Source organism: Sycon ciliatum, chromosome 10, assembly GCF_964019385.1.
Source record: "Sycon ciliatum chromosome 10, ocSycCili1.1, whole genome shotgun sequence".
Classification (NCBI taxonomy): Eukaryota; Metazoa; Porifera; class Calcarea; order Leucosolenida; family Sycettidae; genus Sycon; species Sycon ciliatum.
In genome coordinates, this window is record NC_088652.1 from 12539483 (window position 1) to 12560860 (window position 21378).

The 21378-nt window shown below is 48.7% G+C and overlaps 2 protein-coding genes across 4 annotated transcripts in view; both read left to right on the forward strand.

Annotated features, from left to right (window-relative positions):
- Positions 1–6173: 6173 nt before the first annotated feature.
- On the forward strand, positions 6174–10388 carry LOC135826055 (uncharacterized). 2 transcript variants are annotated; one of them, XM_065338695.1, is made up of 3 exons: positions 6174–6605; positions 7344–7445; positions 8752–10388. In XM_065338695.1, the coding sequence occupies exons 1-3, from the start codon at positions 6515–6517 to the stop codon at positions 9924–9926; spliced, it is 1368 nt and encodes a 455-aa protein (XP_065194767.1). In that variant the 5' UTR covers positions 6174–6514; the 3' UTR covers positions 9927–10388. The 2 variants fall into 2 exon arrangements, with proteins under 2 accessions (XP_065194767.1, XP_065194768.1); XM_065338696.1 differs by lacking the exon at positions 7344–7445 and having other exon boundaries at positions 6175–6605.
- A 1153-nt stretch (positions 10389–11541) lies between these two features.
- LOC135826503 (uncharacterized) overlaps positions 11542–21378 on the forward strand; it is a 41937-nt gene continuing 32100 nt past the window's right edge. For both annotated transcript variants that reach the window (XM_065339110.1, XM_065339112.1), the window contains exons 1-6: positions 11542–12135; positions 15521–15682; positions 18446–18560; positions 19250–19412; positions 20051–20144; positions 21232–21378. The exon at positions 21232–21378 is cut by the window's right edge and continues 252 nt beyond it. In XM_065339110.1, the coding sequence (XP_065195182.1) occupies positions 12039–12135; positions 15521–15682; positions 18446–18560; positions 19250–19412; positions 20051–20144; positions 21232–21378 (778 nt within the window). In that variant the 5' untranslated portion in view covers positions 11542–12038. The remainder of the gene's footprint in view (positions 12136–15520; positions 15683–18445; positions 18561–19249; positions 19413–20050; positions 20145–21231) is intronic.

Sequence of the window (21378 nt, forward strand, 5' to 3'; positions counted from 1 at the left end):
TTCAGTCGAATTGCTCCAGCCAGAACTGTCCATGAAAATTATTGCATTTCTACCGGGAGACGCACACACAAAACATACGCAATGCGAGCTGTGGGACTGCCTTCTCACTCGAACGTTGCTGGTTCCAGAGAAGTCTTTCAGGTCAATAAGGACCTCGACGATCTTGAACAAGCAGCGCCCAGCGCCATTGTGGATACCCTGCTTGCCTATTGTCTGGAGGCTGCGGCTTGCATCTCTACCTTAATCACATCCACGGCAGTAGAGGCAAAAGATGGCATCTCTCTGGCGTCAGGTCAACGGTTGGGTGCTTCCACCCCTAGGCCCACTGGGTGCGGGCAAGATCAACGCAGAAAGGCTACCGAACGGAAAAAAACATGACGCTTTCATTGGAGACACCTCAAGACATTAGTTACCGTTCGTATCACTCCGTATTGTTTAGCCGTTGGCACTGCACAGGTACTAGGTCCTAGTATTCACGTTGAGCCGTTACTACACGCAGCACAAGGTCATCTGTTAGAATCGTTAATCCCGAGACTAGGAAAATTGATAGCCTCTAGCCGACCCTGGAAGTATGAGTCGATTTGAAGTGTAAACAAGGCTGCTGCTGCAGTTTTGCAACAGATCTGTATCATCGCGATGATCAGTGGCCAACAGGAGAGAGGTAGATATACTGGTAGAAAGGGAGACAGAGAGAGAGAGAGAGAGAGAGAGAGAGAGAGAGAGAGAGAGAGAGAGAGAGAGAGAGAGAGAGAGAGAGAGAGAGAGAGAGAGAGAGAGAGAGAGAGAGAGAGAGAGAGAGAGAGAGAGAGAGAGAGAGAGAGAGAGAGAGAGAGAGAGAGAGAGAGAGAGAGAGAGAGAGAGAGAGAGAGAGAGAGGGAGAGAGAGAGAGAGTGAGAGAGAGGGAGAGAGAGTGAGAGAGAGGGAGTGAGACAGTGAGAGAAAATAAGAGAGAGAGAGAGAAAGATAGATTGAGTGAGAGAGGGAAAGAGAGAGTGAGTGATGCAGTGAGAGCGAGAGAGAGAGAGAGAAGGATAGATACCTTTTGGAAAAAACGAGGGAGTGAGTACGAGTATTTTACTGACGGAATCAAACAATGCGCTGCACACACTCTCGCAACTCTGAACGTAGATCCATTTGGGTACCCACAAGTATGAATTTGTCTGCAATTTGACCATCTATCTGATAATTATGTAGTGGTTTGGGAAGTAATTCGTCCGAAAGGCTTTATCAGTGCTGCTTCTTTTTTACGCAAACGTGATAGGTCCTTCTCCATCCAACTCGTTGCATTTGAATCATTGAATTGTAAATCATGTTTGTTACGTGTGGGATTTCAGAAGCTAGTACCACTCTCGTAGTTGCTTTTCCAGACAACATGTCTTTCTACAGAGAACAGTACCAGACAGTAGTCGACAATCGTACGTGCTCCCAAACCGTCTGGTATAGTGAAGGTACGACTCGTTTTGAAAGCCTCTCCATATCATTCGGAATTGAATGCGCGATTGGCCTGCAAGATAGGTGAGGCCTGCCTCCTCACGAGTTCGTCAGGGAGTTGCAGCAGGCAGATGGCTCCGGTCAGATTGCCAGTGAAGTTAGCAAGACGATGCGCGTCACAGGAATTGTACATGCTCCCCAATCCCCCTCTCCATTACCATTAGTCCACTTTGCTAGCCGCGCCCGAAACGAATATGTTGTCGTTTTCGGGTTAAGCCAAGGTACAAAAAAGGTTTGAAACCAAATCAGCGCTAAAGGCTTACCAGGACATTTACACGGAGAAAGATGTCAGGATGCAGGATGCAATTGTGCGTATGTACCTTGCCTTGTACCGGAACTGTCACTCTTCGCCACTAGTACATTTACACGTACACTGACAGTAGAATACTGGGAACGCAGCCAACGAGATACAAGAGACCTTTCAAGGCTGTGTATGTGCCCCTGGCCCTGTGTGGTGTTAACATTGATAATGTGCTAGACGTGATCTTGGCTGAACGACTATCATCCACGTGTCTATGTAGATGTCCATGTGCACGTGCATAATACAATGTATCCAGCTTTAGCTAGCTAGCTAGCCTCCGTTGACGTGGGTGCCCGTTTAGGGTGCTCGTACACGTCAAGCAACGCGTTTCAAACGAGATACATGGACAATGTACATTGACTAATGGGCGTCGACATCGATGCCACCATCCGATGGAGCAGCGCAAATTCCTTGAGAACAAAAGTACATCAGGCGCGTCAGATATCCACACATTGTAACACGTTGGATTGGTTTCCGCTCCTCGCATCGCCTACGGCATCAGCATTATTGCTAACGAAGTACAAGTGGGGGAAGATGGGTGAAAAGGAAATTTCATCGGCGGAAATGTGGAGAGGAACTTATGCCGTCCAATCTCAGATAAGCTGATGCACTAGGTCACAGCCTGAAGGTGGATCTTGTTAGGAGAGGAATGCAACGAGGGAAATATTTTGTACTCGGTCTGGGAGTGCAAGGCCATCATAGTGTTCTTGGCTCGGTGAGCTGGAATTTTACTACGGGAAAAGAACTCTCCAAGGAGTGGTGCTTTCTTGCAGGTTGGCCGAGTGGAGGGTTCGATGTGCTGCGCCTGCGCTTCAGACGGCTGAGTCGTGAGTCAGTCAAGGGTCAGGTCAGTGGGCAGGAAGCGTGAGCTCCGACGTTAGGACCAGCCACCTTCTTCGCATACTATTCCATAGTCATGTATGTCAAACAACGAAACTCCTATAACCTGTCTTTAGCGAGGACTGCCATCAGATACCACCTATATTGAGAGGTCGTTCATCTCAGGACCCAGACCATGCATCAACATACTTTCCGACCTGTGTAAAAAGACCACCTGTATTGAGAGGTCGCTCATCTCAGGACCCAGACCATGATGCATCAACATACATTCTGACCTGTGTAGAAAGACCACCTGTATTGAGAGACCGCTCATCTCACGACCCAGACCATGCATCAACATACATTCTGACCTGTGTAGAAAGACCACCTGTATTGACAGATCTCTCATCTCAGGACCCAGACCATGCATCAAGATACAGTCTGACCTGTGTAGAAAGACCACCTGTATTGAGCCATTTGAGAAGGGTAGTGCTAGTAGCAGTGCTAAGAAGCTGACATGGACAACAGCAAACAGAAGCGCGGCTGGACATCAGGGTTTGTGGCTTGTGGACGCTGCAGCAGGCGGCCTTCTTCCGTATCTCGGTAACAAATACCCAAAGTTATCCTGCTGTCTCGGCCGAAAGCCATGAGCGCAGTAGGAGTGAAAAGAACGCTCCCATGTGGGCTTGCAGCCCGTGTGTACTTGCGAATAAAAATAAAAATATATACGTATAAAACGTCCCTACGCAGAGCGAGTCAATCAGATTGACCGAGACGCATTCACCCCGCTAGTACATGTATTTGCGACCAACGACATAGGCAAGGAACGCTCCGTGTTTTTGAAGTCTCTGGTTGGCCTTCTAGTAGTTTGGAGAAACTTGTTGATTTGGTGTACAGTATTCTGGTGTGGTCAATCATTTGCGCTGCCATTTTGTCTTTCTGCCTACTGCGCTGGTGTATCACTGTTTGGATTGATATCCTCGCAATCATGAGTCGCATGACTCCAAGCGTTCGGCATGTTTTAGTAGACGACTGCCGAGTGCTCTCTTGGGCATATTTGAGCTATTACCATCTCTTGCTATAATATAATTATTGATTGTGTGATTAAAGTTTGTTTTCCAGAGTCTTAAATAGCTTGATTATCCTTTTTGTAAAATTAAGGATTTTGCTGCTAGAATTTGTGTGGAATGTAGAGGTTTCTCTTTTCTCTACTATAAACATTGTTTTGAAGAAGAAGTTGGTGCGACTTCGGCGATACTTGGGGAATTGTGTGTTGCTCCCTACATGCGAGCTCGCGCTTTTCTGCCGACTTGAGTTCTCACTTGACTGACTCACGACTGCCATCCAAAGCGTACCAGAAGTCCATCAAACCGTCCACTCGGCAAACCTGCAAGAAAGCACCACTCCCTGCTCAATACACAGTGTTTCGGGGAATTGAAATCACCCCTCATCAGTTGAGCTTGAGTGGGCTGAGGAAGATTTTGCCTGAAAAGCACCACGTATACAGTGCTCTCCCGGCAAAAACATCGCCAGGGATACAAACGTACGGAGACGCTCCGTTTCCAACGCGACAAACATTGTGGTTGCAATACTCTTTTTTTGTAAATGTATTTTGCTTTTCTCTTTTTCCATTCTTTAGTCGGTTTTTGCATTCAATAGAACACATTTGGGTAGATAGATCGCTCAAACAACTACTGTACCTGTATTGATTCATGCCAACCCGGCTCAAAGCCAGGGGTGGGCCACAGCTTACCATGTTTAGATCATGGCATCAATCACCCTGTTTGTGTCTCGCTGCTGGCAACGTGTCCGGATTTCCCCGGAACTCGTGACCGATTAGGCCAGGCAGTGAATGGCTGCACGAGGAGATGTTCTGCGAAGACTCCGAGGATGACGCGCCCTACCAACCGACACTAACAGATGGGACCAAAAGACTTTACATGTAAGTAAATGCGACGGCAAAAGTCCTAATGATCTGGCTAGCGAATGGCTGCCGTAGCCAAACTAAATTTCGGCTTTCATGCCTGTTCGTATTATTCCTTTGTTTTGTTTGTTTGTTTAGTTTTATTTAAAAGTTCACCGTGGGCACAGGCAATATCTGCCTTCTTATTATGGTGCGCAGCAGTCTCTTCAGTCTTCATAGCATGAAGGATGCACACTCCATCACCAAAGCAAGTGTTCTCGGTGCTGCACAGTTTCATATCTGAGTAAGACTTATCGGCCAGGCAATAGCGTTGGTGTGGAGTTAGTGAAGTACACCAGTAAATGTAGCTTATTGGGCTGTTAGTTGACTTCTAGAACGTCAGTACCGTTGATCAGTGTCTTGAAATGTTATCGCATGCGCTGATTGTCAAGAAACTGATGGTTAAAACGTACTTGTGGTTCCTTAGTCCTTTTCTTTCATACAATGACGTGGTAGAATAATGCTAGGACATCACACCAAATCACACTAAATCGAATACGCATCGTTACAGTAAGACAATTATTATTAAATTTTTGGTTGTTACTGGCCCGCGTTTGCTGTGTAATACAGCACGGATCAGGGAAAAGTCCACTGAGGTGGAGTGTGCCAAAGTGACACTTTGGGCATGTGTCCGTTGCCCACAAACAACAATCTGCATGCCTAATCCATTCTAATACGAGTCGACGGCGCGAAAGTCCAATCTTTGTACATTGTATGAAGGTTCTCTCTCATTTTTCTGATTATTAGTATTAAATTTTCATTTTTTACAGAGACCGCAAACCTTCATGCAGGCGGGCCAGCCGGAACCGGTCCTGCTGAGGAGGTAATGTATACCCTCTAAGGCTCTATGTAGACACAAATTATTATACAAAAGAGTATGAAAGGTTCTGGCATGGCCGAGCCAATCAAAAGCTGCTTCTGGCGGTCCTGATGCAGGCGAGTGATAGCGACAGTGGGAGTGCTGAGATCCGAATAACCAATTCCTTGTGCGAACATAGTTCTCGGAGTGAACGCATTTCACGTGCACCGGGATAGAAAAGAGTGGAAGAAAAGGAGTGAATGCACTTCGACTTTTGATACTTTGAGCCGGTTTAGAACTTAGAAGTGCTGCGTGTGTGTTCTTCACTCGAATTCATTGCGATCTCCGCTGATTAGATCTAGCAGAGTGGAAACGACTAGTTGTACGGATGTTTGTTAGTTGGAAATATTGGTCCATCTACCTTGTATTTCGGAGTGTGAATGAGCCAAACTAATAACCTTCAAGTTTGCGTGATCTCAGATTATGTCCCAGAAAGACCGATGTATTCGATTGATACGGCATTCACGATGTGCATTTCCTTTGGCTGGGGGTTTCCTGCGCATCCGAAAGCTCTTGGCCTGCCGGGCGCTGATGGGTTATTCGCAGACAAGGATGAGTCAATGGTTGTGGCAATGACGGTCCGGGTGAATTTCACGGTCCACTGCGCCGCGATACTTCACACGCACCGTGAAATTCTGGTGAGTGCCAGCGCAGATAGCTGCATGGCGTTGATATCAAGAGAGATCCGCCAGCACCGTGATGATGTTGCAAAAAGCTACAATGCTTGGCATCACACCTGTGCTGCACAAGTTGCATGAGTATATCCGACGACTCTCGACTTTTGGGGGTTAGTAGGAGTTACTTTGTGTGTTGAGCCGGTTGAATCGCGTCGCAGGCTCGGTCCGTTTCTACAGATAATACCCATCGAGACTGTTCTCCCCTTCACACATATCCTAACCACTGAAGTCGCGTGTTGTCGTTGCCACATTGCCCTACAGAGTACAGGTGACCCGTGCAAGAGTTTTCTTTGGATCCTTGGGCTAGGATTGCAAATAGCTGTGATCTCGATAGTCAGCGAGTCGAGAAAAGGTGCCTACTCTTCCCGAAGATCGAGATTCGTAACCTACGGTAATCCACAGTCATGCAGCGCTCCAGTCTGCTGTTCATGAAGTTGTGTGTTGGACTCCTCATTCTGGCTTCTTTACTCTCCAGCGCGTCGGCCGAAGCCGAAGGTAGGCAAGAGCAACACTAGCCAGCATGTCCACTAGCTAATCCAATCCGAACTGTTTCGAGTTTGTGCAACTGTGAACGGTTGAAGTGCCTTGAAACAAACTTTTAAAAGGAGGCGCAGCTTACCACATCAAGGTGTGGATCCTCTTCTCTCAGTAGAGTCGAGTCGAGCGAGCAGTGACTCCCGGTACCGAAAGGCGGGCTCGCGCGCCCCTACTTGGCTAACCCCCAAGATGAAAGAGAAGTACATAATTATTATAATTGTAGCCGACTGGCCGAAATTTAAAAAAAGGACAAAAAAAACAAACAAAAAACAAGACGCGCGCTATCATTGAGACATTGACAGGGCTGTCGCATAAGCGTTTTGCTTGCTTTGCACTGAAAGTTGCTCACGTCGCGGTCCCTCCTTCCTCTCCTTCCTCTAGGCGACTAGATTTGAACTGAAGAATTGGAAAGGGCGTGGGTTGCTTGTACAGGATTATTTTTTATATTACACACCTTTAAGTGACTGGCCTACTCATACACGGGGGGGGGTCCTTACCAGGCCACGAGTTCCAAGAAGAATCCTTGCGCACCCAAGCAGGACTTGAACTTGGCACCCTCTGTTTCTCCCTCTTAGTATTAAACCATCCCACTATGCCTGTCTGCGCATGAAAAACTATCATAAAAATATATAGAACATGGTTGTCTTGGTGGATGATCACGATGTCATGTGACATGATATTGTGTGCGTTCTACAGAGGTGAACTGTACAACTAAGCCCTGTCAGAATGGTGGCACTTGTGACAACATTAACCATTGCTCATGTATCTTCGGGTACAGGGGCAGGCAATGCCAATATGGTGAGTTTCCACCACCCACCATTGTTGCAGGGGCGTAGCTGGTCCCTCCTGGGGAGGGGGGGGGGTGGTGCATAGACACATACATGATTGTATGTGCTGGTCCCCCTGGGGGGGGGGGGGGTGGGGTGGGGGGGGGTGCATGGACACATACGTGATTGTATGTGCTGGTCCCCCTGGGCGGGGGGGGGGGGGGGTGGTGGGAGGGGGTGGTGCATAGACACATACATGATTGTATGTGTAGGATGGTTGGTGCATGTCATTCGTGCACATTATGTGCTAGCTGAACCTAGGTCGAAATGTTCTGGGGGTGCACGTGCCCCCCCCCCCCCCCCCCCGTGCGCCATGCGGGCTACACGCCTGCAGCATGGGCAAGAGCCTAGCGGTTCCAGCTCCGAACCAGTTCTGAAAAATGGAATCTGCCACTTGTATCTATTAAAACCCATCACTTCAGGTCGTAAGCTCAAGCCTAGTGGACATGCACATGCATGTACATCAACGTTTTCCACCGCCCATTGGCTTTCTTATAGACGACCAAGTGGAGGTCACAAACAATAATTTCTCTTGGTTTAGTTTTCTGAAAAATCAGTGGATTCAAGCTAGGTGTGCACCTTGGGGTCCTGTTTCATTGCACCTTCCATCACTGTACATATCTGCAGTTCATAGGATAGTGGTCTGTTACATAATTTCCTCCACTTTCAGTGCCATAAGGGGCTGGATAATGTGCGCTGTCTCTCATGAACACATGAAGCACTCATATAACCCTGAATTTGTGAGCTCTCTCTCTCCCTCTCTCTCTCTCTCTCTCTCTCTCTCTCTCTCTCTCTCTCTCTCTCTCTCTCTCTCTCTCTCTCTCTCTCTCTCTCTCTCTCTCTCTCTCTCTCTCTCTCTCTCTCTCTCTCTCTCTCTCTCTCTCTCTCTCTCTCTCTCTCTCTCTCTCTCTCTCTCTCTCTCTCTCTCTCTCTCTCTCTCTCTCTCTCTCTCTCTCTCTCTCTCTCTCTCTCTCTCTCTCTCTCTCTCTCTCTCTCTCTCTCTCTCTCTCTCTCTCTCTCTCTCTCTCTCTCTCTCTCTCTCTCTCTCTCTCTCTCTGTGTCCCCGTCTCTGTCTCTGTCCCTCAACCTGTCTCTGTGTCTGTGTCTTTCTATCTCTGTGTCTCTGTCTCCATCTCTGTCTCTCTCTCTCTCACGCACGCACGCACAAACACAAACATTCGAAGACATACACACACATATATACAAACACTTCATCTCATCCCGATGTGTGATTCTCTGTCGTCTCTCTTTCCACTCACTGCGTGTTTTAACACCAGAGCCCACCACCACCCCCACAGACAACAAGAACAACTCGGACACTCTAAGCAGCACGCTGATCGCAATCGTCGTTGCTGCTACGGTCGGGCCTTCGCTCTGCCTGATTGCAGCCATCGTGTGCTGCTGTTCAGCCTGCTACAGGAGTCGAGCTAAGAAGCAAGCAAACGTGGTGTTTCATGCCGTATCTAACAACACCGGGCCATCAACCGAGCAGCACACGTCTACTTGCAACACGCCATGGCCAGGGCCGTCGGGCCAGCTCCCGCCTGGGCACATTGTCCCGGGCCATACGACCCCGGACCCCCAGGTTCACCACACGTGCACATGTGCCTGCGGGAATGCTCTTGTATCGCAGCAACCGAGTATTTGCAGTCCAGGACAAAACAGCGTTGGGAACACACCAGGGCATGCGGTGAGACACAATCCGTTCCCCATGCCCGAAACCAGTCCTACTGCGCATGCTCCCCAGCTGAACAACACTGGAGGCCAGCCAGCCAGCGCGGTGCAGACTGGTATGTATACCAACCTTCCAGACACACGTGTGGCCATCATGCCCCATGCTATGCCACAGCGACAAGCAAGCGTGATTTCCAGCGCCGAGTACTATTATGTCAGCAACATTGCAGAGCACCGACGCTTGCAGTCCTGCCACGGTGGTCAGCATGCGGCAACAGGCACACTGCCATTGTCGGCGGTGGCGACGGGTCATCAATTTCCACAGCGCTCTCCCCACGCCCAGTCGATTCCAGCGGCCGTAGCCATAGCGCTGCCGGTCACGCCGGGCTTGGTTTTAACGCAGAACGACACGGCCAGCTTGAGCCGTTCCCACTCGCCGATCCCTCAGCCGCCGCATCCACCCGGCACATCACCTCCGCCCCTACCCGCCGACCCAGCCAACGAGATTGTCGCCGTGGAAACAAGAGCACCCGCCGTCGCCAGGCACTATGAAGTGGACGATGACGTTACCACTACAACACTGAATGACGTAGGCCTTTACGAAGTGGAGGACGAGGGAACGGATGATCATGTGTTTGAGGTGGACAATGGGACCATCAGTGTGGGACAGGCTGGAGTGACCAGTATGACGTCATTTGGCGTGCCGTGTAGAGGAGGCACGAGCGATTACCAGGAACTACAGCAACACGACTTAAACTCATATGTGTGTTTACAGTGATACGTTATCTCGGGTGCGTGGGAATAGATCGGTTGTGAGTGCCGTACATGTGTGTGTGTGGGGGGGGGGGGGGGTTGTGTGTGTATGAGTATACGTGTTTGTGAGTGAGTGCGGTGGTGGGGGTGGTGTGTGCGTGTGCGCGCGCGCGTGTGTGTGTGTGTGTGTGTGTGTGTGTGTGTGTGTGTGTGTGTGTGTTGATCTGTTTCATTCAGATCTTGTATGTGCATGCAGGCACATGTGGGTGTATATCACTTGCACTGCAAGCACTTCTAGTTGAAGTAAGCCAGCCGCCCAGCGAGCAACCAACACTTTCAGCCTACATGTGTGTAGAAGTGCCTAATACAATGCCATAAATGTGGTATTGCTAGTGTTTAGACATCATCTGACCACCTTCTCCTTTCCTGCATTATTTTCATAATTTAGTACCTTCCAAGTTGAAAGACTGTTGGTTTACGCATCCGAGACGCGATGGAGCTAAACATTGGTCGTTGAATGTCAGTATCACATCTGTCAGTGTTGTGCTAGTTGTTGCACGCTCTGACTCACCGGTATCTTGATTACTAGCATTATTATTTTGTTGGTATTGGAAAAACAAGGGATGACATGAAAACATTTGGTCATCTCCTGATGTTAAACCTTGCTCTCCATCTGAGTCTAACACATGCTTTTCTGCTCCCATCCTATAATAATAATAATAATACATGTATTGGAGATGACATCATGATGATGTAAAATCATGGACGTAGTCTCCTGGTCCTGGACAAGAGTCATGATGCTTGGTGATTGCGTCGTTACCATGATTACAAGCAAATCCGAGTAGATCTAGATCTAGAGACGGAATGCATGATTTCTCACTGGCCCCACCCTGCGTTCGCCTTCAGCTCTACGTGGACAGTCCTCGATCGGAAAGATCACGTGTTCTTTGTCAGAGCGCAGGACAGTACATGATTGTACGCTTCACCATATCTAGACTACTGGTGGTCGAAACAGTCCTCAAGAGGCCAAAGTGGGTGAGCTAATTTAGTTGACAACGCCCCGACCGTGGTAGTAGACGAATGGAGTTGACGTGTCAGATGCAGACTCTGGAACTAGCCTCTGTCTCCCCTGGTCATCTCTGCATTCATGTAAAACGTAGACGGTTGAGCGCCTGTGCTTGAAGAGCCCTCTCTCTAGGGACCTGTAGCACATGCACAGGGCATGTTTCTCCTCGCGCATCACTTTAAGGAGTTTTAAGTGCTTCTTGAAGGCAATTCATCAAAGCCATCAGGATTGTGTGGCCCCGATCTCCCTTGAAATCCCTGTTCCTTGCTATTACCATTATGATGAGTATGAGTATGCATGCTAGTAATTACATGCAGTTTGGTACAGACACATTGGAGTATTCCTGTTCTTCAGAACTAAGCCTGAACTACTACTTGTCGCTCTAACTGGTCACTTGGGTTATTGATCGTTGTGGCGCAGAGTTTCCCGGCCACTGTACTGTACACTATGATGTGACTGTGACCCTGGCTAGCTGGCCGACTGGGCTTAGCGCATTGTATTGTTATGTGCTATGTAACCTAGAAACAACGGGCGACTCCCCGTAGTTGACCTCAGTCCTGTGTCTACTGCCATGTCATTGGTATGACTGTACGCAACAACGCAGCAGTATAATGGAGAATGATTGTGCGAGAGCAGAGAACCGGATGACTTGCGTCGGCATGCATATGCACACGGTCTGGGTCCAACAGTGAATGCATAGTGCAGTGTCATTATTCCCCGGAAAACAGCCAGTCCGGACGCCTGCTCTCCTACGTACCGTCGTTCTCTCCGCATGTGGCTAAGGCGTATCGCAATGCACAAGTTCTCACTTGCTACCCCATCGTCCACAGTTCACAGTGTATGAAGAATAGTTATCGTTACGGTTGACTGCGTTTACAGGCAGCAGAAAAACCAACCGAACGAGGATAGGAAAGTGTGATTGCCAGAAAACTCCAGAGTGAAGACCCGTGGTTGTGCTGCTTCTTGGGGAGCCGTGTCTACATTGTCCAGTGAGAGACCGACACGAGTGGTGAAAGAACTGGCTAGAGAGTCTCGCGTAGCTCGTCGCCAGTGGTGGTCGGCGTCGTTGGCATGGAGGGCTGGCCGATGGGACACAAAGCTGGACGCCAGGTCACCGGCTTCTTTCTACTCGTACTGACAGCGTGTTTACATGATACCGGAGCGCAAGGTTAGTGACAGTATACTCTGCATGGATCTCGCTGCTTATACAACACACGCTAAGGCTAGTTGAGGTCGCTTTGTCTGCCTGAGATGTGTGGCTATATCACATTCTGATGGTGTCATTCTCCCATTTAGCGGAAACCTCGCAAATTCGAAAGCGCTTGCTGTTGACATCGTGTTGACAGTCAGTGGAGACGAACTCGCCACCCGCTATGAGCACTGTCCTGGGCAGCTCCTCTGCATTGCCAGGAATGCTAGTGTTTTCACACCCTACTGTATGCCCATTGCTATGTGAGGATAAGCGGCGCGCATCATGACACACAACACCCCATCCGGGATTTCCCTAACTCGCTACTACACTGCGTGTAACTTGAAATCACTTCACGGTTGTCAATGTGTCGATTTTATCTCCAAAAACTATTCTCCGGTGTACATCTGCGAGTATAGTATCTTGATGAAGGTACCTTGCGTCCATATTATCGCCACACCTACATGATTGTACAATGTACGTATTCGAAGACCTTTTCTCAGTTACATTGTAGCTGCGGTCAAGTAAGACGCTAGTTAAGGGCTGAGTACTAGCGAGTAGCCATTGGCGGACTATGCTCGGCCAATCGTCAAAATTATGCTTTTGATTATGCCACAATTATGCCAACAAATATGCTGAATTATGCTGAATTATGCTGAATTATGCTCGGTTCCACTATGACTTGTATTCACGCTGTACATGCATGTAGAGGATTGAGAAACCACGCATACACACACGGCCATGCCCTAAGCATAATTTTTGTCTAAACCGAAAGATTATGCCGACCTTACACGTTGGAATCCGTATGTTATGCCGGAGCATGATTGTTTTGACGACATCCCAAGATTATGCCAAATAATATATTATGCCGGCATAATCCGCCAAGGACAAGGAGTCGTAACTGGGGTATTTAAAAAAAACATCTGCAGGCTTTCTGACAAAGCTGTATTATGCCCCTAAGCATAATTTTTGTCTAAACCGAAAGATTATGCCGACCTTAAACGTTGGAATCCGTATAATAATTATGCCGGAGCATAATGTTTTGACGAAATCCCAAGATTATGCCAAATATTATGCCGGCATAATCCGCCAAGGGCTAGGGCTGAGCATGCAGTGAACTAGAACTGCTCAAACATAACAGTATGAGTATCGGTACTTTAAAACATCCTTTCAGTTCTCCTTGGTACACATAAAGTGTCAAGTCAAGTCTGTGGAAAATCGCCAGCTCCGGTGTGGGGAGTAAAACACCTTCCCTATGATACACACAACACTGAGAAATTGCACTGCATTTTGCACACGATGGTCATGCAGTAAGGAGCCGCACAATTTCTTCGCCAAATTAATTTCCCACTCATTAATTTGTGAAGGTTACTACCACTCCGATGCTATTCACCCGCCAGATGCACTATTATATTCACCTTTTCGAGGGTGCATTCTTTCGCGTGCAACGCCTTGCATGCACCCTGCTAGCATCTGAAGATGTTCTACCGTCATTCAAAGACATTTGAACGAGTCTCTCCAGTGGCCAGTTTGCTGACGAAGTCTTCAATAGCGCTATTGAAGAATCAGAGCAGTGTTCCTTTCCGATTCTGTACAATCATGCATGATGTGTTGTGGAACGTGTCTATTATTTGACAAAAATTTTGTCAAATAGACACGTTCCATTTAATCAATAACCACATTAGTTGCAAAGGAAGAAGCGGATAACTATGTCAACACTCGCCGTCAGCTATTGCATTTTGTCGATCAGAAAATGAGCAAATCACTCAGCCGTCTAACACCGCCCCATGGGCCCAGCAAGTGTCGACAAAATAATTAATCAACACTTCTGAACATCCGGATGCCTGAGGCGGCCGCGGATTGCTGACCATGCCCATGGCATGGAGCGAAGTTAGGAACGTCTCCGCTGCTGCATGCACAGACAGTCCTCACCAGGATGTAGTAAAATATTATTACTACTCCCTGGAGGAAGAGTTCTTTACACTCCCTGGTCCTCACTACAATGACTATGTAGGCACTGTGATTCCGCAGACATGCGCAACGGTCTCACAACATGTGTTCACACCTTTCCGAGCCACCAAACTAGTAGTAAACTGTTACTTTGTCCTTGCTTACCTTGCTACATGATTGTCCATTCTGGCATCCTGTTCTCGGCGGATCACTACAGTCTTTAGTGCACTTCTTGCCTTCACTCTACGTAGAGTCCACCCGGTTTCTTGCTGTCGTTCGCTTTACAGTACCAAATTCCTCTGTTATCTTCCGAAGAATGGCACCCTTTCCTAGGGCCACCGTGCTCACAGCAGAGACGTCTATGCGTGTGTGTGTGTGTGTGTTATTGTTGTAAAAGTGGACCGCAAAGACTTTCCTTGCTCTGTCCATGGCGCTTCGTGTCTGGGGTAGCGACCAACTCTTCATTTTGCTCGAACCCACAACCTCTCCATCTCTCTCTCTCTGGTCCATCGCCATGTCCTTCAAGGCTTGGGTGGGCAAAGTCCCGTTTCGTTTCGCTTTCAGCTACTGTTAGCGGTCAAGGTGAGTGACACTGCTCACTGTTTCCTGCAGCCACCGTCAAACTATCTGTCCCAGTTCCTTGGTGCACCGTGATTATCGGCACATTGCACAATCATGTTCCTTACAGTCTAAACATTATTTGTATATTGCAGTCTAAACATTAGGGGCCGTCCAAGGTTACCAATAGTATTTTCAAAACGAAAAGTTTTCGTTTGGGGGTGGGTGGGTTTGAAGGAGTTTCGTTTTGAAAATAATTATTGAATGCAGATGGAGAATACCCAGTTACTTCTGGGTGTCGAAAATTGACATCAATATTTTATTGGAATTCGTTTTACCTGCAGAAAAGGTAGGTGGGTGGGTGGGTGCTGAAAAATACTGAAGCTTTTCGTTTCGCGAAAACTATTGGTAACCCCGGACGGCCCCTTATTTGTATATTACAGTCTAAACATTATTTGTATATTACAGTCTAAACATTATTAATTTTGTATATTACAGTCTAAACGTTTCATGTATCCGACCACTTCGCAAGTTGGACTAGTGAATATGTGGGTTAACTGACGTGTGTGTGCGTGCGCGCACGTGTGTGTGTGTCTGTGTGTGTGTGTGTGTGTGTGTGTGTGTGTGTGTGTGTGTGCATGCATTCGCGCGCAGGCGTGCACGTGCATGCGTGTGTGTGTGTGTCCGATTCTGCTCGTGGCTTGAACACTGTTGGTCCCTTCGGGACTTGCTATCATATCCGGACGATCATATTGTGTGTGTGTGTGTGTATGTGTGTGTGTGTGTGTGTGTGTGTCTGTGTATGTATGTCTGTGTATGTATCTCTGTGTGGATGTGCCTGCGTGTTTGTTCACAGTGCCATGCGCGATTCCGAGGCGCAAGATCACGTTCCAGTCGGCCGGTTTGGAAGGCTTTACGCAGGACCCTAGCGACCCATTGACATGGGCAGTTCGACAAGGCCCCACACCAACCGCAAACACTGGACCTCCGTACGACCATACGTTCATGAACAGCACAGGTACGGACTAACGGTGGGCAGTGCGGGTCATGTCAGGAAGTAAAGATTGCAATTTTCCACATCCCAAATTATTGCCTTGAAACACTATCCCTCTAGAGCTGTGAAATGGCATGGCCGAAGTTTTACATGCACATCAGTGAGGCCTTTGTCGGTACCCGCCAGCAAGTTACACAGGCATTGCGGCTACCTTACTACCCGGCATCTTACTAGGCTATCTTTTGTAAAGGGGGTTGAACAAAATTGCTTGAAAATGAGTGTGTGTAAAGCGATCGCCACCCAGTTCCGAGCACGACGTGCAAAGGAGGACAGCCTCCGTCGCAGCCTTTCAACTGGGTCCCTCAGAGACAAACAGTGGTGGACGAAGTTGAAGAACGCTGCTGGCAACCGCACACAGCCCGAAATTCCCCTAATTGTCAACTCTGATGGCCGCGAGTGGGCAATGAGCTCAGAGAAAGCAGAGGCATTCGCTCGCTTCTTCTCGAAGAAATGTAGCGTTGCCGGTCTGGACCTTGTGGAGGCTGACCTACCGGACCCTGCTCCCTCGGATGCTCCACCTCTTCGCACCATCCGCTTCCTCCCAGAGGCTGTGCGCCGCCTCCTGCCAAAGCTCGACGTCTCCAAGGCTACAGGGCCTGACGGTATTTCTGCTCGCGTCCTTAAGGAATGTGCTCATGAGCTCGCAGAGCCACTGTCCAAGTAATTTGCTTTATGCTTCCGGTCTGGAGTCCAACCTAGGATGTGGAAGACGGCCAACGTGGTTCCGATCCACAAGCGATCTTCCCGCTCAACCCTTAGGAACTATAGGCCCGTATCCTTACTCTGCATAATCTCGAAAATCATGGAAACTCTAGTAAACAGACACATCGTAAACTATTTTGAGGACCACCATCTGCTCACGTCGCACCAGTTTGGATTTCGCAGAGGCCTCGGAACATCATACGCTTTGCAAGCTCTCCAAACTGCCTGGGAAAGCGCTGTGGGCTGTGGAGGGGCAGCTCGTATCCTTGCTGTGGACATCGCAGGAGCGTTTGACCGGGTCTCACATGTCGGCCTCCTCCACAAGGTGCGTAGCCTAGGCATCGATGGTCCGCTCCAGAGATGGCTTGCCTCGTACCTGGACACCCGTTCCTTTCAGTGCCTCGTTGGAGGGCGTACGTCAGCTACGTATACGACCTCCGCTGGAGTCCCCCAGGGAAGCATTCTTGGTCCAACGCTTTTCCTGGCGTACGTCAACGACGTGCCAGACGTTCTCGCTGATGGCGCCAGCTTGGAGGCCTATGCTGATGTGACACAACCTTATACAGCTTAGTCACCTCCCAGCAGACTCCGTAAGTCGCAGCGCAGTCACTGCAGGTGTCCGTTGACCGACTGCACGAGTGGGGCCGTACGTGGAAAGTGACTTTTGAACCAACTAAATCCCAGGCCATGACAGCCACCCTCAGACGCGCCGGCTTAGATCTCCCCCACTCCTGTTTGGTGGCACACTGGTGCCCGAGACAACCAGCATCACCCTCCTTGGTGTGAAGGTGGACGCTAAGGTGACCTTTGGCGATCACCCACGCTCCGTAGCCACCCGTGCACGCCAACGGCTTGGGGTCCTAAACAGAGCCGCCCACATCCTCACCCCCGCCGGCCGGACAACAGTGTATAAGGCGTTTGTACGACCAGTCATGTATGGATGGGAGCTGCGCAGAGTCACCCCCAGCGTCTGAACAATGTTCAGCGCCGCGCACTCCATGCTATCGGCCCTGGGGCACACCTACCCAGCTTGGCCATCCGCCGCACTGTTGCCTCGCTTGCCTGCCTGTACAAGCTGCACTACTTGCCTGGTCCTCCGCAGCTGCTCGCTGTGTTGCCACCGCGCCATATCACCTCTGCCAACCCCAGAACCCACAGCGAGCACGGTAGTGTCAGTGGCCATGACCACCAGCTCCAACATCAGCTGCCTGCATCTGCCCCGCTGGCGCTGAAGCGCTCGTTCCCACACTGTAGCATCAGCGATTGGAACTCCCTCCCTGCCGCCGCAGTCTCCTGTCCCAGCCTCACCACAGCAAGAGAATGCAATCATTCAAAACAAATGTTTATCGCCATCTTTGCAGCACACACTGGCTCTGGGCACTCGATTCCCTATGAATAGTATGGTGCTATGATAGTTTCTCCCCCACACTCGCTCGTGTTAAGCCTTGGGTTTTTCGCATCTTTCTGACCTGTACAGCTCTATCTTCTTATTTTTCTTTGTTTTTGGTGCGTGTTTTTGGCCGTGACGCCGTGACCTCAGGTCGGCAGAGTCATCAATGCCCCACCATCACTGCTGCGTCTCGGCACAGCGCCTGCTCATTACTTGTCAGTTTGTCCTAGTCTCCGTACCATTGTCTTTCCTTATTCTTTTCGAGCTGGTTATGTGAACATAGTAAAAAAATAAATAAAAAAAATAAAAAAAGGTTGCATATTCACAGTAGATACGGCTTTGTCGTCAGGACAACCGGAAGAAGTTTGTGATTGGTCCGGTAGCTCCAGTGCTTTTCATACTAAGTTGTGTATGATATGGCGGGTACACATGCCCTCAGTAGGGAACATGTGTTGGCGGCTAAAATGTTGGTCCGGATCCAGCGGGCCTTATTGTTATTGGAATGAATTCAGAGCTCGCTGACGACAATGTTACGCACGTAGAAGTGGCAAATTTTACCAGCAGCAATAGAACCTAAACTGCAACCGAGGGTCAGTTCAAACCTGTCACTATGGCAACTGGTTTGCGTCTTGCAGGTCGCTACGCCTACGTTGAGGTGACCGGAGCCCCCACGCGGTCAGGTACTGAACGCAGCGACCTGCTCAGCACGTTCTACGGCCCGCCGACGGGCGAGTGCAACGTCACCTACTGGTAAGGAATGCCCATGATGCCGATACCTCGGCCAGCAGAGCCATTAGATAATGCCCCGCCATCACTGCTGCGTATCGGTGCAGCCCCTGCTCCGTAGCTGTCACGTTTGTCCTAGTCTCAGCGCCATTGTATTTGGACTCGGATGCAATGTTATCGCACGAGCTGATTGTTTAGTAACTGGTGGTGTTAGTGGACAGTATAGAGTAACTTCTACTTCCTTGGCCCATTGTATTTCATTATTATTTTTGAGCTGTTTATGTGAACATAGTAAAAAAGTCCGCCTGTCGAGAACGGAGACTGAAAACGGAGGACGGAGGACTGTCCAATCTAGCCAAAAACTAAATAGCTGATACATGTACATGACGTACGTGCATAATATTATTGTTTCCGGTAGTATATTTGCGAAATTTAGGGGATTTCACGGACCCTCCCCCCCCCCCCCCCGGATCCTGCACATCCGTACAGCGACCCACAACCATCAGCGGCGGAGGGATCCTGCGATCTCTACAGAGGGGTTCCAGTATAGTCAAAACTGAATAGCTGATACATGTACATTGACACGTATAATGATTGCCAGTAGTACATTTACGAAATTTAGGGGGTTCCGCGGAACCCCTGGAACCCTTCCTGGATCCGCCCCTGACCATAGGATCTTTCGATCCCTCCTGCTTTCTCTTCTCCTTGCACAGGGCTTCCTTAATGGGCAGTCATTTTGGTTTCTTGATCAGTGCCCTCCGTCCGGTACCACCGGGAAGGATAGTGAACCTGGAGCTCACGGTAACGGAGCCAACCACCGAAACCGGTGATTGGCTGGAGCGTAACTATGCTGTTACACTGGACCTTGCCTTTCGGGTAAGCTTTTTCTTCCGTCTGTTGGCGATACAAAACTACGAGCAATGCATTGGACTGACTCTAACTGTCGACTACTTCATCAGATGGAAGAAACCCGAATTGCTCAGGTATAAATAGAAAGACAAAATATTATGAGTTATGACTGTCTGTCCACCAATGTAACCAGATTTTATACAGATCCTTCTCTTTTTTCATCATAAATTATTAATAGGCTCACCATCCGAGTTCAACTTTGCTCAGGTATACTAAGGGTTTTGGATGTCCTACATCAGCCTCGAATCCATCATACATGATGCACTATTCACCAGTTCTGAAGTGGCTGATATGAATTGTACATCGATTGGCCCTAGGGTTTGGTGGAAGGGGGTGTACCATCATAGGTAGAGTTCCACTGTGATTTCGGCCGCACTGAACCAGTCCTGCTTGAAACTCTTCGAATGGAGTTTTAAAGCATCCAATGAGTGTGTGGAGCTGGAGCGCTTGACCGTCTCTCTGGAGGAGCAGCTGTTTACAATTTCTGTTGGTGTCGTGGGCATGCATGCCTTCAATTCTGCGTTGGTGTCCGCTTACAGACCCTCCAGTTTTACGTTTCTGTTACTGTACTGATTACATTTCTCCTTCTTTTCGCCGCTCTGCAGTTACGTTTTGGCTATACCAACCTTCAAGTATTCACAGGGGACCAGGGTGACCTGGGAATTGACGACATCAGCTTCTCTCCGACTTGCTGCGACGGTATGTATAGCTATGGGGGAGAAAATACAGCTATTTGCTAGGGAAATGGAGGATTAATCACGAGAGATACATGAGAATATATATGATAGGGCACATTGGAACCAGGGCCCAATTTTCCAATTTTTCCCCGCGGAAGGGCCCCCAACCCCCACCTTTTCATAGCCGTACCAATGTTGAATACGTTCCAAAGCCTCTGTATGATATTGGGGTTTAGGGGTTAGTGATGTAATAGTTGCTCATTTCTTCTTCTTGTGAAGTGTGTAGGTTACGGTGGGGGCTGCATCACGCCAGCCTGTGTGGATTCACAAGATGCCTGAGTTTCAAAATCTGAAGAAAATGATCGAGCATACCAAATGGCCACTATTCCATTATGAAATTAATGACGGAGGGAGTCTTTAAAGAAAAGTACTTGTAATCCACTATCGCCACCAGAAATTCATAACAGGAGGAATCATGCTTTGAAAAAAGTGTCAGCACCGACGCAATCCACACAGTCAAGTGAAGCCGATTTAGTAACGGAACGTTTTCGTTCCCTCTTATCATGGGGGTGTACAGGGAATTGTTATTATTATTATTTTTATTATTTCACCGTCCAGTGGCAGAAGCCAATGCAAAGGAGGGTGCGTTAGCCAGCCATGGCAAGAGAAGAAAAAAGAAAGAATGAAGGAAAGAAGATGATAATCGGAAGAAAATAATGCATCAGCGGGGTGAAATGTATCACTATGTTTACCATGGCGGAGAGCGGCGAGATAAGCTAGCAAAAGAGGCGAGCGAGCCTACAACGTGGCATGACATTTAACATGGTCTATGAACTGTCTAATATTGGATATCGTCTTCATTTCCATGGGCAGCTTGAGCCAATACGAGTATGCAGAGAAGATAGGAGATTTGGTAAACATAGTTGACAAAGCTCTGGGAAGTACTATGCCATTGCGAGTGTCCCGTGCGAAAGTAAACCAATTATACTTGGTGAGATGTTCAGGGACAATGTTCAGAATGATGGAGAGATATCAAATACAGCAACTTAGAGAGCTAAAGCAGGAATCATGGATGGAATAATTGGAATTTTTTTGTTTTCTCTCCGCAGACACCTGGTTTAGCTGTGGCGGTCGCGAGTGGCGTTACTTTCCGGACTTCATCACCTGGGAGGAAGCGCAGCAGGACTGTGTGGCAGCGGGTGGCACTCTGGCCACGGTCACCACTGACGAAGAGAAAACCTGCGTCACACAGCTTC

Excerpts from the sequence above, each read along its gene's own strand:
- LOC135826055 (XM_065338695.1), top strand. The coding sequence starts at position 6,515 with ATGCAGCGCTCCAGTCTGCTGTTCATGAAGTTGTGTGTTGGACTCCTC. Across the intron at positions 6,606-7,343 it reads CGCGTCGGCCGAAGCCGAAG|AGGTGAACTGTACAACTAAG; the intron begins GTAGGCAAGAGC and ends TGCGTTCTACAG. Across the intron at positions 7,446-8,751 it reads GGGCAGGCAATGCCAATATG|AGCCCACCACCACCCCCACA; the intron begins GTGAGTTTCCAC and ends TTTTAACACCAG.